Source organism: Cyprinus carpio, chromosome A17, assembly GCF_018340385.1.
Source record: "Cyprinus carpio isolate SPL01 chromosome A17, ASM1834038v1, whole genome shotgun sequence".
In the NCBI taxonomy this organism is placed as follows: Eukaryota; Metazoa; Chordata; class Actinopteri; order Cypriniformes; family Cyprinidae; genus Cyprinus; species Cyprinus carpio.
The window spans coordinates 10,986,614-11,008,756 of NC_056588.1; the positions used below are offsets into that span (position 1 = coordinate 10,986,614).

General features: G+C 35.9%; 2 protein-coding genes and 1 long non-coding RNA gene across 3 annotated transcripts; all 3 read left to right on the forward strand.

Moving 5' to 3' along the window:
* Positions 1–550: 550 nt before the first annotated feature.
* LOC109107983 lies at positions 551–3,968 on the forward strand. Its single transcript, XR_006162214.1, has 3 exons — positions 551–2,791; positions 2,897–2,983; positions 3,428–3,968. It is a non-coding gene; the product is annotated as an uncharacterized LOC109107983 (long non-coding RNA).
* Positions 3,969–6,006: 2,038 nt separating this feature from the next.
* LOC109107974 (speedy protein A-like) lies at positions 6,007–10,703 on the forward strand. Its single transcript, XM_042774044.1, has 10 exons — positions 6,007–6,426; positions 6,560–6,669; positions 6,757–6,843; positions 6,929–7,685; positions 7,944–8,187; positions 8,499–8,557; positions 8,686–8,771; positions 9,367–9,538; positions 9,634–9,934; positions 10,100–10,703. The coding sequence occupies exons 5-10, from the start codon at positions 7,983–7,985 to the stop codon at positions 10,159–10,161; spliced, it is 885 nt and encodes a 294-aa protein (XP_042629978.1). The 5' UTR covers positions 6,007–6,426; positions 6,560–6,669; positions 6,757–6,843; positions 6,929–7,685; positions 7,944–7,982; the 3' UTR covers positions 10,162–10,703.
* Positions 10,704–13,138: 2,435 nt separating this feature from the next.
* Positions 13,139–22,014, forward strand: LOC109107968 (WD repeat-containing protein 43-like). Its single transcript, XM_042774045.1, has 18 exons — positions 13,139–13,406; positions 14,396–14,530; positions 15,320–15,441; positions 15,555–15,675; positions 15,767–15,885; positions 17,938–18,040; positions 18,124–18,188; positions 18,275–18,437; positions 18,512–18,598; positions 19,189–19,314; positions 19,441–19,584; positions 19,699–19,785; positions 20,179–20,210; positions 20,308–20,371; positions 20,497–20,610; positions 20,701–20,770; positions 20,988–21,046; positions 21,125–22,014. Exons 1-18 carry the CDS (start codon positions 13,140–13,142, stop codon positions 21,275–21,277), a joined length of 2,031 nt encoding a protein of 676 aa, XP_042629979.1. The 5' UTR covers position 13,139; the 3' UTR covers positions 21,278–22,014.
* The last annotated feature ends 129 nt before the right edge of the window (positions 22,015–22,143 follow it).

Here is a 22,143-nt window from a genome sequence, read left to right on the forward strand (position 1 = left end):
TTGTATATAACATCTTACATTTGAAAACAGAGACAAAAAAAGGTAAGAAGTGTCTGTTCAATGGACACTTAACTTAATTACTTTAAATCATGCATGCATACCAATTTAATTTAATTAGCAATGGAATGTGGAATAGTGAGAAGAAAGATTTTCAGATTAAGCCATATTCATAATATCTGATTAAGAGAGTCTAGCTGATTAAAAGAGGTTCAACTGCCATGCCATTTGAGTGTTTGTGTGATAATTATATTTGTGTAATAATTATGTGATATGAAAAGAGGATGTGAAGGTATTGTGTATGCAGGAAGGATAATTTTCTGTCTTTTCTTTCTTCATTAAAGATCAGTAACTAAAAATGTAAATAAAGATGATTAGAGTAGCTTTTAAGTTTTAGTTAGCTTTTAAGTTTTTTAGTTTTCATTGTTGGGTGAACTATCCCTTTAACTTTAAGTGTAATATCGAAAAATGCATTACAATCAGGTTCTTCACATGTGTTTTAAAGTAAATTTTTAAGATTAATAAAACAATGATTAAATTTTTTTACTTTAAAACTTTTAATTTGACATTATTACAAAGTGTACTTAAAGAAACAGTCATGAAAGTGTTTTCTCTTTAAAAAGATAGTATTCAGGCATAATAGCGGGCAGTTGTCTATACTGATTATTAAAGACTTTGACACAGAGATGACAAAATCACTTGTTTTTCTCCTGGCATCCCTTCTGCTCTGTTCAGGTGAGATTTGCTCTTGTATTCGAAGTGATTCATAACAAGTGAAAACCCAGAATTCTGAATGTTTAAAAAAAATTGCAGATGTCAACTGTAATTTTTAAAAAATTAAAATGAATGAGGGTAGACTTCAGAGTCAAATTTTCAATTACTATTTCACTTGTACAACTTTAGGGAGATTTATCACAGATAAGTGTATTTTTAAAATTTTGCTTAAGAATTTTTTAATGTATTTATTCTCGGTTCATTTTAAAGATGTTGTAATTAATGTATTTTCATTCTTATTTAATAACAGTTTATATAAACTATTTCATATTTAGACAAGAATTAAAAACAACGTGTTGTTTTAGAAATAATTGTATTATACACCATGAGGAATGTTTATGGCATATGCAAATAAACGGAATTGTTGCCCCGCCAATTCCTATAACATTCTGTGTTCCCTGATATGAATGTGATTGTCATTTTTCCCTTTATGCACCAAAGTACACCAACATATTCTGATTTTCAGGCATTTCAGATGTTCAGATGGGAATGTCTCAGTACTTTGACCATCCGAATCCTGTGAGGGAGATTGAAAATTTGTAAAAAAAAAAAAAAATAATAAGAATAAGTGGTTGTACAAGATTTTTGCAAAAAAAAAATTGTGTGTGTGTGTGTGTTTTAGTTGGTGTTTTAGTATATGTAACTGACACAGTGAACATCAAACATTCATCAAATACTGAAAAAGTTCACTACATGTAAATTTCAAGAAATATGTGCTATGGTAACAGCAAAAACACATAGAAAAATATGCAGAGTTCCATAGCTAGCTTCATAATGTAATATGACTAAAAATAAACAAAAGATTTGATTAGCCAATTCAGAACTAAATGAATCCAACAAAAGGACCTGGAAGAAACCTAATCATTCATCATAAGTCATCAAATGTTTACATGATAAATAATTTCCACTGCAATGACCTGCACACACACACACACACACACAAAGATCTGTTCTTACTGAGCTTAGAAGAATTGTTACAGGATTTAAGCTAGTATATGTTTATTGTTTATTGTATTGTAACACTTTATGATTGATAGGGTTAGATGAACATCCTTCTCCTGAACTTTTAGAATTTAAAATAAATAAAATTTGTAAGATGTATCTACTGTTTTACATGATACTGCAATGGATGCACTTCTTGTATGGTTTTGTCTCTTTGATTAATTGCTTCTGCTGCACTTTTCTAAAGGAAAAACAGTAAATACAGTTTTTCTAAAAGAAAAAAAAGCCTCTATCAGAGTATAATGCAGACGTTTAGCACTGTGGTGTTGTGGGATTGCTTCACATTATGTCAGCTCCTTTACAGGACATGAGTAAGCAGTTTAACTCTCCATGTGAAAAGAACAGCTAACACATTTTCAGTCATAAAAAAAAGTCTGCACACTTTAAGTGCAGGCTTACCATGTTCTCTTTATGACACTGTTACACATGCAAGAACTGTCAATATCATTGCGGTGACATCAATGGCTTGATATAATTATCTTCCTAATCACACTGCAGTGACTTCATCGGCCTGATTTCATAAACTTTCATAAGACAGTAGTGTACTCAGTTACAATGGTGTCACACAGTTGGTTTATACACTACACTGGTCAGTTGTGGCTTTTCTTACTGAAGGGGAGAAAAATTGAGTGTGAGAGAGAGAGAGAGAGAGAGGCTGGTGAATAAAATAAAAAGGAAATTGAGAAAGAATCAGTATCCGATTATTTTAAAAGTATATGAAACCATGTTACCAAGCATATATTTTGTTTTTCTGATCTCTTGCTCAGGTAAGATCCAATTGCAATATTCCTGAAAATATTGGGCCTGTGGAAAGTATTTGATTTACTGTATATACTATGTTATGAGAACCTTATCAACATTCAGTTTATGTGAAAGATTTATGAATGATTTTATCATTTTCTTGTCTTGAAAAGCCCTAGCAAAGAGTGAAGCTCTTTCAGTTTGGTGGGATCCAGAGATGCCTTCACATTCTGAAACCTTAAACAGTTTGATGGACGGCTATGGAAATGACTTACCGGTATGTACATAACTTTGCCAATTACTCATTCATTAATATGTCCATTTAGCATAAGACTGACAAGATGTTGTTGAAATCACTGAATTCCCTATCTCTCACATTCAGAAAATTCGGCCAAACATCATCTTTTGTTGTGTGTGCCAAGAGGCTATAAAGCGGGCTAAGACCGCAGTCTATCAGAAGATGCAACAGGTAACATTCAGTTGTGTTTCTAATGGCTCTAATGACAGTTTATCATTATGTAAAGCAGGATCATCATGGCATTTACACAATTATAATGAGTCAAAATAACAATTCACAATAAAAACCTTACTTTACAATAATTGAACTCAAATATAATATCTTAATCTGGAGTAAAGTATGTGTGATTACACTTTAAGATCATAAAAGAGTATTATGAGAAAATAGTGAGAATAACATCAATGTGAATATATTCAATTAACAGCTTGTGCCACGAAAGGGAAACTTTTTAATTACGTTTGTGAAAGACAATGTTCAAGACAATTGTTTACTAAAAAAATACACATCGTGTTGATTTAAAAAAAAAAAAAAAAGGTAAATAAAGATGAAAATAAAAAAAACATGATGAAATGTAATTTTTGGCTAACAAAAGTTTTTTTTCCTGTTCTTTTACAGAAGATAAATGATGTCTGTAACAAATTCATAAAGGATTTTCGAAACATCTGCCTTCAACGTGCAGAGAGATATCGGGACATCATACTGCACAAGCTCTTCCCTGGTGGGAGCCCAAGGGGAACATGTTTTAAGATAAAGTTATGCTCATAACAACTGTGCTGGTGGCTGTTGAAGGGATACATATACATGTTACTACCTCATTTTAAATGTCTTTACATTAACAAAGCTGTTTTTCATTATTTCATTCAGAAAATGCAGTTAAATGCCTTTAAAGTCAAAAATGCCTTTAAAATGTTCTAATAGATGGATGTTTATTGTACTGAAAATAATCTACTGAGTTTTTTTTTTTTTTTTTGGGGGGGGGGGGGGGTCCTCTGTAAGGTGTAAGATTGTGTTGTTTTACATTAAATACGCATTAACAATCTAATCATTTTCATGTGATTTTCTCATTCTGGTTGTTTTCTTCATTTAGCCAAGCCATGCCAAAACAGATAATGTTTGAACTCCAATAATTAATGTCATAATAGCCAAATGATTTGTAAAAAATGTACAGTACATGAATAAAAAAAAAAAAAGAAAAGTATAATATGCAATTCTGTTTGTTTTGTTTTTTTTTTAAGTTGGTTTATTTTTTATTTTTGATTGATTTTGTTTCCTTGTCATTCTCAGTCACACAGTTCCACTTTGGGTATTGCACATTAGAGTTTATGATGCCTGGAGAGTTTTAAAGCTGCTATTTAAAAGAACAGTTCACCCCTAGTAAAGTAATAGTAATAGTAAAATCATAATTTACTGTTAGGGGACACAACTGTAAATTACTCTTTGAACACTGTTGAAGTTTCTGACCACTAAACTATCAGACAGGATTGCAGTTTTCTGACAAATGTGGTTTAACATTATACTGTAAGGAACTTGACTCAGAATACAAACAGGCTAATATAATAATAGTGATCAGCATCTGAATACTTTTGTTACATCATAAGAACATATGAAGAGTTGGTCCAGGGTTAGATGAGGGTTTAACTGACTTTACTTCACACATTTGACAGGTTTTTCTGTGCACACTTCAGCAAAACCAAAGCAAAACACAGTTAGAGTGCACTCTCACTTTTAAATAAACAAATTACAAAAAAAAAAAGAAAAAGGAAAATTGCAATGTATCTGGCCTGCATTGTTGGATCATTTATGATTCTCTTTGGTAAGATTTTAGAAATGTTTTACCACTTGTTTGGCACATATTTATTTGATCTTGTCAAAAAATGTTGAACTTTGGTTTGTATTAGGATTGTATTTTGTCAGAATTTTAAGATATTTAATGTAGTTATATTATATGAAATTGCCTTGCGCTGCTTTATTTAACTTTATTTTTTATTATATGTCTTTTTTACATTCCCTTATTGTATAGTTGTACTTGTATCTTATATTTTATATTTGATCTATTTTTTTAGGCTCTACTGTTAATTTTATCTGTATGCACCGGGGGTCTGAGAGTAACGCAATTTCGATTCTCTGTATGTATGTACTGTACATGTGGAAGAATTGACAATAAAGCAGACTTGACTTGACTTGACTTATATTTTGTGCAGCTGCTGCTGAGAGTTCTCAATATGAGGCCATTCATGAGATGCTACAGGCTGTCACCTCCCGTGACAATCAGGATGATTGTAATCCTTCCAAGGTAAAATCTGTGAATACGTTGTCATCTTTAAATCTTCATCATGCTTTTTATTTATTTATTTAAAAAAAGAAGAGTTGTATACTATACAGTTAGTGTGAGTGTGGTGGTAAAGTTGATGATAAGTTTGGCATATACATTCCCCTTGATCACCACTCTTTATTATTTTTGTTTGCATCTAATTGTAATTTCTCTTTCTAGATCACCATAAAATGTTGTATATGTTTGAAAATGCTAGCGAAATATTTACCCATTATAAATAATATGATTGACAAGGTACGTTTTTACTGTTATTTCTTTTTTCTTTTTATTCTTTGTTCCAACAAAGCTCACTATTTGTGCATTTTAGTTATATATTTATTTAAAAATGTTTATGAATGTAATTTTCTAAGCCATCCTTAGAAATTGCATTTGGTATTATTATTAGTCATATTATGGTTACAGTTTTGTTATTAATTCTCTCTATGAAACTGTTCACAGTAAATGATGTACTAATGTAAGTTTAATTTATTAAAACTATCTTTGTTTCCTCACTCAGAAAATAAACGCTGTATGCCATGCCAACTTATTTCTCTGGAAACCATGTCAATCGCTTGCCAAAAAAATAAAAAAAAAGGTTTTTCAAGGATTTTTCCCTAAAGGATCCTGCACTAAGTACAAAATGTGCAAATGAAAGGACTGATTAAACCTGAACTAACGAGTCAGTCAAAGTACCAGATCTTTAGATAAGATTGTTCACTTGTTTGTTTTGGCAGAAGCATGAACTAATAAATATTCTGTATGACAAAGCAGCATGAGCAGATCATTCATTCTGTGTTTTAAATTCATCTAGGAAGCAAATAACTGACATCTGAAACAAAAAGTCTAATAATACTGATTGTTATTTAGCCATTTACACTACTATAATGTAATTTAGTGATTTAATATCTGTACACCAGCTTTAATTCAATACATCAAAAATCAATATACCATTTTTCAAGAATTCAGGTGCAGTATTACTGATGGTTAGGTGAACTGAAGAGACAGTCAGTGTAGAAAATGCTGACCGGAGCTCTTATGAAAAAACGCTTGACACTTTGGTCCACAGTGGTTTTGGTGCCATGAACATCAGCACTCCAAAAGACTTGCACAAACATTTATTATCTTTCAAAGTTCTTCATAACTGTGAAGAGGACAAACACAAGAGAGACAGTTTCACGTGATCTGAAAATCACCTGAACTCTTAAAGAAAGCAGATGTGTTTTGGCTTAGTGACTTATTAAGAAGAGGATTTGAAGAATAATGTCTCCTGTTGTTCATTTTGGACTGCTTATTGCATGCTCAGGTGAGTTTGAAGAACTAATTGAATTCAACTTAAAATTTATTCTATGGCTCGTTCATTGATTTGCATTTACTTTATTATTAGTATAATATTAATCAAATTCTGCTCTCAAGTATAATCTGTTTTTGTGGCTCAGTTCTTGTTGGGTGCAGCAGCATTAACAAGAAACAATGGAAGAGCATGCTGAATAGAAATGAGCTGAACCTTCTCGAAGAAGTCAAAATGAGTCCTGAATTGAACATGGAGGTAAACTGAAGCATAATGTAATGGAATAGATTTAATTATTATTATTTTCCCCTGCCTTGCACTTCTTAAATGTTTTACCATCCCCAGAAGTCCGACATGAACGCCATTATGTGCTGGGTTTGCAAGAAATCAATTCATGAGATCAAGGGTGTGGTTCTCCGTCAGATTAAAAAGGTGAACTAAAACTCTTTTACTTATATTGTACAGATATTTTGCTTAAAGGCCTGACCAGTCTTTAATAAAATGTGTTTTCTTTAAGGAAATAAAGGCACTGTGCAGAGCAATGAAAATCCTTGAACACATCTGTGAGAACAGTGCTTATAAATACCAGTTAATGATACTTCATCTACTGTTTCCTAGAAATAGCAAACAAACGTGTCACCATTTGGGTGTGTGTAAATGAATTGTATTGCTCTGTCATGAAGAACCAAATTATTTTCCAAATATTTCAATAAATAAGTGGTCTGTTTGATGGTGATTTTTTTTTTTCCAATGCAGGCAATTCAATGCTACTTTTCTAGAATATTGTGTGCATTGTACGCTGTATAAACCATTATAAGCAAAATCTAATAACCAACAAAGATGCAATACATTTGTTTATTTGATTTAATATAGGCTAATTTACTGCTTCTTGTGCATATTTTGTTCACTAATCATGTCATGATACTAGATTTTATTTGCATTTGCTGAAAACCTTTTTATAAATAAAACAGCAAGCCTTCTCAGATATGGCCAATTTGAGTTTTTATATATTCTGACCTCTGATTGAAGAATATTTGACCATGTGACTGCTGACACAATTCCCGCGCTGCCCGGGAAGGGAGAGGATGTGCACGTGCACGACGTCCAGTTTGAAATATTATGATTTTGTCTTAATTCACCTTTAAAGTATCATTAATGTTATGCACATCAGCTAAACTGCAATCTTACCTTCTCCAGTAGTCGATCTAAACACATCTCTGAAAACCATGCGCGTGTCGTAATTAAGTTACTGAGCCGCGGTTTTTTAAACTGAGGTAAATTTTGTTTACAGGTGAAAACTCGCTCATATAAGGCTAAAAAAAATCATCATAACCACATAAATTTAAGCATATAAACATTTAAGCTTAAATTTGAGTTATATAGGAATGCTAAGAGTCAATTTTATCGATTTAGGGGATAGAAATTAAATAACATTTAGAAAATATCTGGGAATATGAACAAACAGGAATTACATAAATTAATACCCATGTAATTTTTGCTAAAATAATTATTCAATTATAATATGTACACAGTGGCAGGTCTGTAATATCGGCTGATTTAATCGCTGAAACATGATTAAACTGAGCCGACCATGGGCAGAATCCGCCCCGTCCGGACCCGCTCACAGCCTGCAGATCCGGCGCGGCCCGCGGAGAACAAGGCCGACCCCAGCGGCTCGGAAGCAGCCTGACTCCGCTCATCAGCCTCGCAGGAAGACGCCCGGGCAGACCCTGCTGATCCAGAGGCAGGAGATGGCCGCCTTCTTCAGGCTGTTCGGTGGGTTCAGCAGAACAGCTGCCAGTGAAAGCTTAACTAAATGTCTCCTTGTGCATCCCACAAAACACCAATATTATTTTTTTTTCACTAGCTTAATTCAAAATATAAAAAGATGCAATCCCGCACACTATCAATTCTTGCTAAATATTTAAGTTTTTTATCAAAAGCAACGTTTCGGTCCACTGAAGGTTCACGCACCTATAGTTTTTTTCAGGTGTGCTGAGTTTGTGTTGATTGAGTACTAGCTTCATTCAGAAATAGCAAGATATAATTTTCTAGAATAAACCCTTTGTGATTTGCTATCTGCTCAGATGATGATCTAATACAGGACTTTCTGTGGATGGACTGCTGCTGTAAACTTACAGACAAGGTAGCAAGACATATCTTGGTGTATTTAATATTTCGTGTTTTTTCGATTGTGGACCGTTTTGAATTTAGAAAAATGTATGTAGGCAGCTGTGTCTCTAATCTCAATTCTCTGTCTTTATTTTCGTATAGTATTTGTTGGCTATGACATTTGTGTACTTCAGGAGGGCATGCTTCAGTATCACTGAACACAGTAGAATGAACTTCTTCCTTGCCCTGTGAGTCGATATTCTGAGGATGTTTCTGTATACTGTTAAAAAAACAAAAACGTAACATTTTGTGGTGAAAAACTGCCAGCTGTGGTTGGCAGGAATTCACTGTAAAAAAAAAAAAAAAAAAGTGTTTCTAGTTTTACAGGAAGCCTGTATGATTTGCAACATCACATGCACTTAAAACAATGCAAAACATAACATAAAACACCCTACATTACTAATAACAAATTAATGAACAAAACTATTTGTATAAAATATGATCATATGTGATGTGTCATGAATGGGACACATCCTAATAGGAATGTCTTTTTACTGTTTTTCACTAAATTTTAATGGTAATTTGTAATTTTTTTACTAATATCACAGTATTTACATTACAATTACATATAATGTGTTGTTAAACCATTTCTAGTTTTTCACTATAGGAGGTGAGGTATCTTGAGTTTTTCTATATTTACGTTTTTTTGGGGTTTATATTGGTTTTTGAGTTTTTAAAGTTCTTGTTTTTAAATGCAGTATGTTATGAGCATGACAGAAAAGTCCTATTTATGATTACAGCCTTAATTCCTACAGTCCAAGTGCTCAATTTTTCATACTCTAGCTATCTGGCAAACACAATGGAAGAGGATGAGGAGGAAACCAAGTATGAGATCTTCCCCTGGGCTTTGGGAAAGAGTTGGAGAAAACATTTCCCACGATTCCTAAAACAAAGAGACCAGTTGTGGGCACGCATAGAGTACAGAGCGGCTGTCAGCAGACAATGCTGTGAGGAGGTACGCAGGTCACTGAACGTGCACTATAAAGCATTTTATAGGTTGCTGGTTCTGAAAAATGGCTCATTCATGTTGTGCTTGATGCATGATTTTAGGTAATGGCTATTGTGCCATCTCACTTCATCTGGCAGCGTGAGCGTGCAGAGCATCACAGTGGAGCTCAGAGACTGTACCATAACCGTGAGGAGATCCTCATTCCCCGCGGGCCCTCTGCTTCGCCAGAGCCTTGTTTTCTCTGTACCAAGACCTCTGCTCTTCCTGTGCCTCATCCATCCTCTACTGGAACCCGGTTTTACTCTGTGCCACTGAAGGCCACTGCACACAAGGTCCAAGCTTCACATGGGCCTAGTAAGGAGACCAAAGCTCAGCACACCTGTCATTGTAAGACTAAATCAGGTAAATGAGTATGTGGCGTCCTCTAGTGGGATTACTGGGAATTTATAGTGTGTGCCACTACTTTTCATGATAGCTTGGTACATTTTCCTTAGCCTCAGCTGAAATTACAAGATCCATATCAGTGCCTCTGTAAATTTACCATGTGCTTTTCTTCTCTTTTTATAGGCACACTTACAGGAAGTGATGCATGTCAAGATCATTCAATGAACTGGATCAGTGAGGAGTAGCTTTATTGCATAACAGCAAACAGATCATATATGCCTGTTGACCATATCACAGGCATTTCAGCTGAGGGCCACAAAAGAATTTCAGTCTCTAAACTGACCTGAGAAATGTACAGCTTTGGTGTGAATAGGGTAATAGTCATGTACATTGTTCATTTAAGATGTAAAGAATATGTAAGAAAATACTGAGTGAAGGTTTGTACGTATATTTTATTGTATCATAATCCTCATCACTATTTCTTATTGTTGTGCAAAGTACTTTGCTATTTCTCTAGCGCGCACTTTGTTTCTTTCTTATGTCTTAGACATAAGTGTGAATGAAATGTTTAGGAGTTAAACATGGCAGGATTATTAAGTCTGTTTCATAAGTATAACATTTGGCTGATATAAATATGAATAAACACCTATGAAATTTAGTCCATGAATGGAGCAAACAGATTCACTATATTTTGGCTTAAATACTCAAGAGCATGAAAGGAAAATGCAATAAAATGTCTTTTTATTGTACAAGTTTATTGATACAGCATATGACACAGTAGCTTTGTTGTCCTCTTGCGTACGCTAAACACGGAACATCTATTTCAAGATCTTTCATAATTTTACGAGGAAGGCTGAAAATAAACAAAATCAGACATTTCAATAGGATTCTTAAAAATACCTTAATGCACAATCACATACAAAGTGGTTTAGGATTACTAATGTTTCTCATTAAACATACCGAATTACAAAAAAATGAAGATATAACTACATATATAGATATATGGCCAGTCTGTTCAAGATGAGGACGTGCAATTTATGGGGCATCTCCAAGCGCCATCGGATCTTGACAATTCAAATCCCCTTAAACAGAGCATGATTTATTTCTATCTGTGAATAATTTGCACTGATGTTTGGATTTTTGTGTAATAGAACCCAATCTGTGACTCCTTCATGAAGTAGGTAAACAAAAGATAAGCATTATGTAAACATTAGATAAATTACCATTTTATGAAAGAAAATGTGTCTTTTTTTGTGTCTTCATTTGATTCACATTTGTCGTCATCATAATCTTCATGAGGAGCTTTTCGTTTGTTAAATGTGCCTTCTTTTTTGAGTGACGGGCCAACAAGCCAATCCCTGTACTGAACCTCAACACCAGAGGAAGGGCAGAGCATCGCAGACCCTCCATCAGTATCAGAACTATGACCAGTGTGATACTGGAGACAAAGTCAGGAAAACATTCAACATGCACCCTTCAAAAATGTTTTGGTCCGTAAACAGTTTTTTTTTTTGTTTTTTTGTCGGCTTCAGTCACTCCTTCAGCTGGAACATCTTCCGAAACTCTCTCCAAAACATATTGGGCTTTCCCCAGGAACCCACACGTGATGTGGAGCAAAAGATCCTTGAGGTTCCTCTGTTGCTTCTTCACGCTCCTTCCCCAGACTCTGACTGTCCTGGTCCACCTCAGTGTTTCTAGTGTCCCGTAGATCCCAAACCTCTTGACTTAATCTGTCTTCAGGCAGAAGCTGACTGACCCTCTCCAGTGGGGACAGAGGTCTATGGCTTCCATACAGAGAAGCTCTTCGGGAGAACTGTGGGAAAGTGGACGCAGGAGCATCCGAACCACTCTCGTCTCTGTCGGAATCATTTGGGCCAGTCCCAAAGTTTCTCAGACCAGACAGAAACTGTTTAATGCGAACAACATTATATCACTCCAAACATATGACACTGGCTTTGCCAAATTTATAAGTCAGGATTGAGAGACCCAAATGTGGAGGAACTGTCATGGTTTTTAGCCTCCACAGAGAATGACCTGAAGGATGAAGATGATACTTTGAGGGCTTTGTTCTTTTCACCACAGAGTGAACAGAGAAAAAAACACACAGCAGCTACTTGAGCGCTTCTACACTGAACAGAATAGATATATTGGTAGAAACAGACAAATCATGCATTATATAGGCTAATTCACTACAAATTACCTCTATTCAATTACCTTTGTAAAATACAAAGTCAAACAAATTGGTAGTAAATGGGTCATTTCAAACGACCTGTGAAGTAATTCGATATATAATTTTCTGGCTGGATACTACTTTAAATGGCCAATTAACTTGAGTCCCTTTTGTTAGAAGGAAAACAAGTGCAAGCATGATTCTCGCTGGGCGCCGCCATGATGGAAACGACGTCACTGACAGATGCAGTACAGCTTGCTCACCAATAGATGGTTTCTTTCTTCTTTTTATCATTACAGGCTTTTGTTGTTTTCCTGATTCAACATTCCTTATAACACAGATCGTTAATAGAAGAAAATATAACTATTTATGAGGCTTATATGATTAGTCTAGAACATTATTTCCTTATATAAAATAAAAAGCAATAATAATTAATTAAAAATAAAAATTCTTTATTGTACTCGCTTTTTAAAAGAAAAGATGTTTTTAGGGGTCAGAGTAATGGGGAATTCTTTAAGCATCTTTATGGTGTGCAAAATAACTTAAACAAGGTCAAACAGACATTAACTAAGTGTTTATAATATTCATTATGTGAAAGCCAGTGTTAAAACAACAACTGAAATTATTTTTTTAATACACATGAAGCGATATATCAGTTTTAAAAAAGCTTTAAATATACATAAAGATATATGACCCACAATGTCTTTCGAACAATTACAGGTACAAAATAAATGTGCAGCCGTTTCCAGTAAATGTTTCCAGTTTATGTATTTATTTATTTTTAAGTTAAAATTTTACACTGATAGTAGTTGCGTATAATGGCACTTTAAAGTGAAGACTAATTAGTTTAGGTACTATATACTAAAACGTATTCACTTCAGATAAGCATCTGATAAGAACTCTCCAAAATAATTTTCACTTTCAAATTCCTAGATAACAAAACTCAAGCATGAAACTTCCGTATCCGTCTGTGATTGGTTAATAACAATAATGTAACGCCCCTAGAACCCAGCAGGGCCAATTAGCGTTTCCCCTGCGCCTGTGCAGCTGCGCATGCGCGCTATCCAATTTTCTCTCACACGTGTTTCCCGAGTAGACGGACGCACGCGGAATGGTAAGATGGCGGCGGACGGAGGCCGAGCTGCTCTACCCTGCGCCTTCAGCCCTAAATCACAGCAGTTCTTGGCGCTCTGCGCACAGGACGGGAGACTGCGCATCTGGAATACCGACAGCAAAACTCTACAACAGGAATACGTGCCTTCCGCGCACCTGAGCTCAGCCTGTACCTGTGTGACATGGGGACCGTGCCGAGCTGTTCAGGTAGCGTTCAATGTTCGGGGGATGCGGCCTGTTGCAACGCAGTGCATCATTATAGGGTCTTCGGGTCGCTTTGGCTCTGTATTTATCCTGAATTTGATCATAAAACTAAACACAGATTGTTTAGGAATATCTATTTTTCGTGCTTTAGAGCTGCGCTCGCGGAGCGCGCTACGCACATGTTGCGTGTTGCACATGTTCAGACACAGGCCGCGAGACCCGCAGATCCAGCTCGAAATTCAACATAAAATCTGTAGAATTCACTACACGGATGCCAAAAGTGCAGCTGCATGCCCATTTAAGTGCTTGGAAACATTGTTATATTCGTCTGTTGATTGTCTGCGGTTAATAACGTAGATAGAATAAGTTGATGTGGGCTAAAGTATTAAGTTTTTTTTTTCTAACTCCAAATCATGCCAACATGTCTGTGTTAGTATGATTTCAATTTTTGTGCGTTTTTAATAATCAGTTTTGTATTTAGATGTACTGAAAAGATCTAACACACGGTCACTGCACATTCCTTACTCGTGAACTTTAACTTGTTGCTTTTTAATAGTGTTTATCAACGATGACCTTTTTCCGTCAGGTGGATGTATATTAATAACATGCAAAACGTCGTAAGTCGTTGACTGGATTTTGTTGGAGAAAGTTGGCCCTAAACAGTTTTGACATGTAATTCTTCCATTGTTACTTGTGACATAGCAAATATTTGACTTGGATTTCTTTTTTGTTTGTGATTGCGATATCAAATATTCTCTTGGCACTAGTATGTTTTCTAGTTCTGGTTCAAGTTTTGCTGTTTATTAGCAGATAGAAGTAGGCCTTTTTGTTTTATCTACTCAAATAGTTATCTGTTCCAGTTTTCATAGCACAAACTGAACAGAAACTAGTATTTATTTAGTAGACTAGCTGTTATCTTCCTGTAGGACTTAACTAAAAGGCAGCATGACTTGTCCTATAATGTTACTTTTTTCTTTATGTGTGTGCTTTAGGAGGTGCCACAGAGGAAGAGGAGGAAATGTGAGGCCGGGTCGGCTCCTGAGCTGTCAGATCTGTTGGCCCTGGGCACTGCTGCTGGGTCCGTCCTCATCTACAGTACAGTGAAGGGAGACCTGCATTGTACTCTGGTAGGAATTCATCACCAACAGCTGGACCTTAATGATAGTTGACGCATGCAACTCAAATATTTAAGGGATTTTGCCTAGTCTTGGTGCAGATCTGTTTGCTTTTAAATGGCAAACAAACTGGCACACATTACCAAAGCCCCTTTCACACTGCGATTCCGGAAAATACACTGGTAATGTGTCCCGGCAATTGTTCCCGGGTCGCTAGATTTTGCACTTTCACACTGCCAGTGATTACCCGGAATATGTGCGTGCGTTCACACACAACCCGTAAAGGTCCCGTGAAGATGTCACGTGTAATGTACGAGTCGAAAACGCTAGGCACGTTAACTTTCTCTTAAGCTGGTGAACGATCTCCGCGTCAGCGCGGAAAGTGAGGAAGTAACTGATCTCTGCTTCATTACAGTTTGCACACATTTTTTTGTCGCGAGCGTTGATCTCCCTTCAAAACACCTGGTAAAAAAGTCGCGCGATAACATGCATCATCATTACAACACACCCTTTACGGCATTAGTTCTGGCTTTTGTTCACACAGCGCTCATTCCGGGACTGAACCCGGCAATGTTACTATGTCCTTGAAATGGGATCAATCCCGGGACGTGTTTGCGTTCACACAGAAGGCGACCTGGCAATGTTCCGGCAATTTTCCGGGTGCAACGTGCAGTGTGAAAGGGGCTCAAGTCGCTTCTATAGTTTTGTAATAACACAAAGGGGAAAAAATTTTATCTAACTAAAAAACTTCTGATAGTACAGGTGAAATTAGGAATGTTAATGATTGTCTTAAACTGTCAGGAGGGAGGTCACAGTGGACCAGTGAACAGTGTCCAGTGGCATCCAGAAGACTCAGTGTTATACAGCGGCTCAGATGACACACACATAGCAGAGTGGGACTTGCAGACAGGAAAAGTTCGTTGGTGAGTGTGTGCTGTTATATGTGTTAGATGTTTGGCCAGTATGGGTTTCTTCTTGCTTTATACAACATGTAGTTGCTCATCTGATTAATAAACAAACATATGTTTGTGTTTAGTAAATGGAAGGCAGACAGATCAGCTGTCAGCAGCCTGTGTATAAGTCCAGATGGAAAGCTGCTGCTCTCGGCGGGAATGACCATCAAGATGTGGAACCTGGAGACTAAGGAAGTGTACAGGGTGAGTCTGCCCTCCATGTTTCTACTGTCAGCCTCAGATAAATGAAAACCGAAAAGTTACAGATTTAACAATGAGATGTCCAAATCTGTAGAAATTCACAGGTCACTCTACCATGGTAACGACTCTGTGCTTCACCACAACACGACCCCCAGACAGTAATGGGATGTACTTCTTATCAGGGGCAGCTCATGACAGGCTCTTGAGTGTGTGGTATGTTGTATGGTCTTTTTTTTTCTTAAGTTACTAAAGCTTAAAGAAAAAAATCTATTTATGGTTTGTGTACAGTCCAGTACTACATTTTGTCCATTTTGAGATTATTAGGACCAATTCATAAATTAACTGAAGTGTCTCTCCACTTTTTCAATTCCATATTCTACTGTCAGCTTTAATGAATAATTTAATTTATGCATTTTTTTTTTTTTGAGTCAGTATTGTGCAAAATGTTTTGTGTAGAAACTATTTGCTATTTATTGCCATTAAATTGGCTAATGAATTTCTTTGAAAATTTTTCATATTAAATTTGGAAAGACACTTTTTCTTTAAATCATATTTAGCTAATATTAAATAGGTTATGAATGTGTGAAATGTTTATTTATAAACATCACTTAAAGGGTTAGTTCACCCAAAAATGAAAATGACCCCATAAATTACTAACCCCCGAGGCATCCTATGACTTTCTTCTTTCAGACAAGTCCCGTCAGAGTTATATTAAAAATTGTCTTTGATCATTCAAGCTGTTTAATGGCACTCAGGGGGTGTTGCATGCATTCAGTCCAAAATAATTTAAATAAAAAGCACCCATCCATAAAAAAGGTCTCACACAGCTCCAGGGGGTGAACAAAGGCCTCTTGTAGTAAATCGATGCGTTTTTGTAAAAAAAAAAAAAAATCCATATTTAAAACATAATAATCAATTTAATCTAGCTTGCGGTCAGTGTTGTACACAGAAGCAGCTCCGGGCGGATGACGTATGAGTTCAGCTTTGTGCATGTGCCACTCTGAAGTGATGCACGCTGAAGCGCAGGGGAGAGATCAAAACAACAGCGGTCACGAATTAGAAGTAGAAAACGAGGATTTGTAAAGAAGAATGCCAGAGGATTTCAATATAAGCCAAGAGGAGACTGGTTTTCCTTCGCTAAAGTGAGGAGACTGGTTTTCCTTTGCTAAAGTAAGGAAACTTTGCTCCTGTTAACAAATGTTGGTTTTCATGAGACTCGCTGGCGCATACGCAACACTGACCTCATACATCATGCTTCCAGAACTGCTTCCGTGTACGACTGTTGGTGCAAGCTACGTTAAAGTGATTATTACGTTTTGTGTGTTGGTTTTAATTATACTCTCCATGTACGACTGTTGGTGAATTGTTTGTAATGACGTGTAACATTATATTAGATCCGTGCATTACACTAGGTTTTACTATACAGGCTGTCTGTCTCATTAATGTTAATCTAACAATAATAGAGTAGAGGGACTCACTTGCTGCTCTTGATTGAACTGCTTTTGTAATTTCAGTAATCAGTTTATTTGTAATAAACGCACTAAAGAGATTTTTACATTTGATTATTTGTTTTTCTTGAATTCTTTTGTTTAGATGTAAAATGAAAAAGGTAATGAACTATTTTTCCTTATCTTTTTTTTTTGCATCTCTTATTTTTAATAACAAAGATAAAATCAAAAATAGCTATATTGTGACTATTAATGTAGTAAATATTAAGAAAAGTGGAGGAAAAAATGCAACGTTGCAGGTGATTTTACATTGGAACTCAATTTTTTTTTTGTCCAATTCCAACCAATCATACATCATTTTGAAGGTCTTTTTAATAAATGTGAAAATGAAAATAACACATTTTTGAAAAATTGCTCATTGTGACTCATTTTGCCAGCACGGGTCACATTTAGTTACCGCTTTAAGTAAACTCTAGTTCCCAGGATATCTACAAGATGGATTAAAATGCTGATAAAGACAAAAAAAAAAAGATGGGACATAAATGCATGACCGTATGACTGAAATAAAGTGTTAAATAAATAAAACACGTTTATTCTGTGGCACTTAAAACAATAATTTGGCGCCTAATTTTGTTTCTTATAGGAGCCAATAGTTCCTTAAGTGTTATTTATTTATTTTTTTGTCTGGAGACCTGCATTTATTTCTTTTTAGTTGTGAAACATAAGACGGCATGGTTCGTGAATTTAAAAAAAAGGTTCATAGAAATTTGAGGCATGATAAACACAGATCTTATTTGTTTCACTCTGTACTCATCAGGCAGGTACGGTCCGATGGCAAAGACAAGAACTCTGTGGTGTCTTTTACTCTGACAGATGAACCCCAACACATAGACCTTCAGACATCCAACTGCAAAGATGAGGTCAGGATTTATTGTGCTTTTTCTGTAATTATCAGTCATTTTGGTTTATGGAGATCTGACACCTGTCTGTGTGTGTTTCTCAGCCTGTGAGGTTAGCAGTGGTGTGTAAGGACGGTCAACTTCATCTCTTTGAGCACTTTCTGAATGGGTGAGTTTGTCCATCTAGTATTTATCAATGAAAATAATTCTTTAAAACAGTTCAGTGAATCTTATGTTTATATTTTTCTCCCACAGGCCGTGTAAGAAGCCGCTGTCTCCAGTGTGTTCCCTGCAGGTGTCCACTATGAAGGGAGACTCACCAGTGCCTGTGCCTCTGCTCGCAGCAGCTCTGCGTGCTGACAGACAGAACCTGATGCTGGCGTACGGACATCACCTGCAGCCGGTCATGGAGAAAACTGTAAGTTCAGCAAAACCTTGTTTACTGGGTTATTCAACTGGTCAATGATACTGACATGCTGTTTCCTCCCACAGCCTTTTAACACATCAGAGAGACACATATGCTTAGTCAGAGATGTACACGGCACACTTTCTCTCTCTGTAGACACTGCTGTCTCCAAGGTAAGAGCCCATCTGTGCTATTAATATATAATTGACCTTTTTGATTTATTGAATATAAGGCATTTGAAATTCAATTTCAAGCAGTATCTATTAAAATCAGCTGTTTTTTGATTTCGAAAAATTACGTTTACAGTTTATTGACCTCACTGATTGTGTGACTACCGAGGATATTTGTCCTTTCTACACTTATTTGTCACACTGTAGGACCATTTAAAAAAAAATAGTGAAATGTCAAAGAAATGGTGGCCAGTTACAGCATCTAAAATGTACACTTTATTTGAAACAGTATATAATATTAATTTTGTCTTGCTGACCCCAAACTTTTGAGACGTTGTGTGTGTGTGTGTGTATGTATATGTATATATATATATATATATATATATATATATATATATATATATATATATATATATATATATATACTTTAATGTGTATATATATTAATTAAAGTATATATTATTTAAAGTAAACCTTGAATCTTGATGTTAAAAATAACATCTTGTCAATTACCCATTTCATCTGTAACTGGTACGCTTGTAGTTCAGAATGGTTTATGTGCTCACTGCATTAATTTGAACATCATCTTCTAGGTGAAGACACCGGTTGTTAATAAACAGAGCAAGGTTTTAGTACCAGGACTTCCGGGACACAAGGCGCCAATCAAATTAACTCCCAATGAAGCAGAGAAAAGGAAAAAAGAGGACAGTACCACAGAGGTAAACTCAACACTTCCTGAATGAGATCATTAAATTTGTATAAAATCATGCTGCACCCCCCCCAATAACTAAATTAAAGAATTTCTTCAATCTTAAACATGCAAAATCTTTTCCATCTTATTGCAGATGTCTATCGAGGAGCGGTTGGAGCAGATTGAGTTGAGTGTTGGAGGGAGAGATGATGGTAAAGGCACGTCCTCCCTGCAGACGGACAGTTTTGCTGTACTGCTTGTGCAGGGACTGGAGAGCAACGACCAGCGGATCCTTGCTGTAAGTTACACACTCCTCTTGCTACAAAATTCATATACATCTCGGAGTGAGTGATATTTAGTGTTTGTCTATGCACGTTGTTTGTTCTCATTGTAATTTGATTAATTCTAACAGAAAATATTTCAAACCAAAAAAGAGATGTTGATAAAGAACACTGTTGCCCGGTTACCACCTCAGGCTGTCCTGCCCTTGCTGGAAGAGGTATTTTGTCATTTTGACATTGTAAAATATGTATTGTGAATGTGTATATATGTATATATATGTGTGTGTGTGTATATATATATATATATATATATATATATGAGTTAAGTTGACCAAGTGTTACTGTAAAGACATTTATGGTATCTTGTTGTTTTTTTTATTATTTTTTATTCAGTTATTTGAAGTTTTTTTTTTTTTTTTTATTTTTGTTTTTGTGTTTTATTAATTTTTTTTTTTATTTTGTTTGTTTTCATTGAATAAATGCAGACTTGGTGAGCTTAAGAGGCGTCTTTCAAATCCATTTAAAAAAATCTAACCAACCCCAAACTTTTGAACGGTAATTTTTTAATTGAAATATTAAAATTTTTAATTATTTTATGGTTGTTTCTGTAGCTGTCCAGAAGACTGCAGGGGCATCCATTCGCGTATGTAAATTTTCACTTCAGTTGGTTTTTACTTCTAATGTTTAAATCTTTTAGAGGGATTAAACCTTTTGTAACATGATTGTTTTTGTCTGTGCAGGGCTCTGCTTATAGTTCAGTGGTTTAAGGCTGTACTTACACAACACACATCGTACTTGTCTTCGGTAGGTCTGTGTGCATCTAAATGTCACAAATGTGCATAATCCAGATCTGAATGTTGTGACCATGCATCTTTAGTCTTATTTTTTTAGGGTTCCTCATTTGGTCTGTTCACCTTGTTTCCCCACAGCTGCCGGATCTAGTGTCTCAGTTGGGCTCCATCTACCATATGATTGAGAGCAGGGTGAAGTTATATCAGCAGCTCACCCGACTCCATGGCAAACTGTACCTGCTCATGACACAGGTGAGCTGCTCAAACACAAGCAACCAGATCAAATAGGTCAATCACTGCTTTGATTTTTCGCTGTGCTCATTTCCATGTTTTTTCTACTAGGTGGCGACAAACAACAGCGCTAAGAATGTTGATAACATTTCTCACAAAGCAAAGTTGGTTTATGAAGAAGGTAAAGAACTTAGTAGATTGTTTTTGCAGTGAAATACACAAATGTAATGAACTAAACTCATTGAGTAGATTTTGTTCTGTATGTAAACTAGCTTTTCTAACCTTTATTTCCTTTTAAACGTTTATTAATATACCTACTTTTTAACTGATTCTCAATTTCCTGATTGTCTTAAATGCTGACATGGCAAAAATAAAATTAATTCTTCATTTTTCTACAGAGTCTTCAGATGAGGATGAAGATTCAAGAGATGAAGGGTGTCCTGAGGATGACTCGGATGTAAGAGATGCTCTCAATTCTTGTTGTTTATGCAATGTACCGTTACGAGATTGTTCTAATGTTGATTTGACTTTTCAGAACTGGGAGGAGGATGAGGCAGCAATGGAACTGACAGAAGACAAAAAGAACCACAAAGATGAGGAGGACGATGAAGAGGACGATATGAATGATGAATCAAAAGCAAATGGTGACTCAGATCTGGACCCTGAAAATGAGAGCGAGGAAGAATAATACACAATCAGGCCGCAGGATTCAAAAAGGACCTTTACATTTATATACAATTTCATTTTATTTTTCCTTTTGTTGAATTTTATTGTAACACAACAAAAGTTTGTTTTATAGAATAACCTTTGCGGCCTGGACTTGTGGTTGTCTTTCTCAGAATGGTCGTAAGGGCGAGTAGGCCTTGACCCAGACTGGCAGCTCCTCGTGCGGAGTGCTCACACATGGTTGAGGCCCATTCGAGTCACTTTTCCTTTGACTTGAAACTGCCTCTGTTTTGTTGACCAGCTACTATAGGATTCTGTGGGATTGATTCCTAAACCAAATCCCCCTCCATCCCTCCACTCCAGTTGCATCCTTAATCGCGCATCCGACGTCTCTGTGGTCTGAGCATATGACAGTTATCATGATTATGCCCATCAGCACTGTCCTCTGATCACATCTTTAATTTGTTATCATTACTCTCTCTTGTCGCAGTCATTTCTCATCTTTGAATTCCGTGTCCTGTGTGTGATTTTCAGATGAGGGTATTCTTTACACCCTCTGCAGTCATGACCCAGTTCTCGGTCTTCAGAACAGAAAATGTGAACCTCTCCCAGTACAACATAAATCTTAAAAACAGTCCCAGAGGCTTTTATGTTTAATTATACAGTGGTTGCGGTGAGCGTCAACCAAAACTTTTCATGCAAACAATATATCGGCAACTCTTGTACAGTTTAAATGAAATAAATACCATTTTGTTCTCATCTGGTGTTTGGATTCATACTTTTTTTGTTTTTCTTTTTTGCTGGTGCTAAATATCAGCGTTTTGGAAAATGTCACAATAGATCTCAGTGCTTGGTGTTGTAGTATAAATGCAAACCTGCCACAGCAAA

Bases quoted from the DNA above. Each gene is read 5' to 3' on its own strand.
- LOC109107974 (XM_042774044.1), top strand. From the start codon at position 7,983: ATGATTAAACTGAGCCGACCATGGGCAGAATCCGCCCCGTCCGGACCC. The intron at 8,558-8,685 runs GTAGCAAGACAT...ATTTTCGTATAG, and splicing joins GCTGTAAACTTACAGACAAG to TATTTGTTGGCTATGACATT. The intron at 9,539-9,633 runs GTACGCAGGTCA...GCATGATTTTAG, and splicing joins GCAGACAATGCTGTGAGGAG to GTAATGGCTATTGTGCCATC.
- LOC109107968 (XM_042774045.1), top strand. From the start codon at position 13,140: ATGCGCGCTATCCAATTTTCTCTCACACGTGTTTCCCGAGTAGACGGA. The intron at 18,041-18,123 runs GTCAGGATTTAT...TGTGTTTCTCAG, and splicing joins CATCCAACTGCAAAGATGAG to CCTGTGAGGTTAGCAGTGGT. The intron at 18,189-18,274 runs GTGAGTTTGTCC...TTTCTCCCACAG, and splicing joins TTTGAGCACTTTCTGAATGG to GCCGTGTAAGAAGCCGCTGT.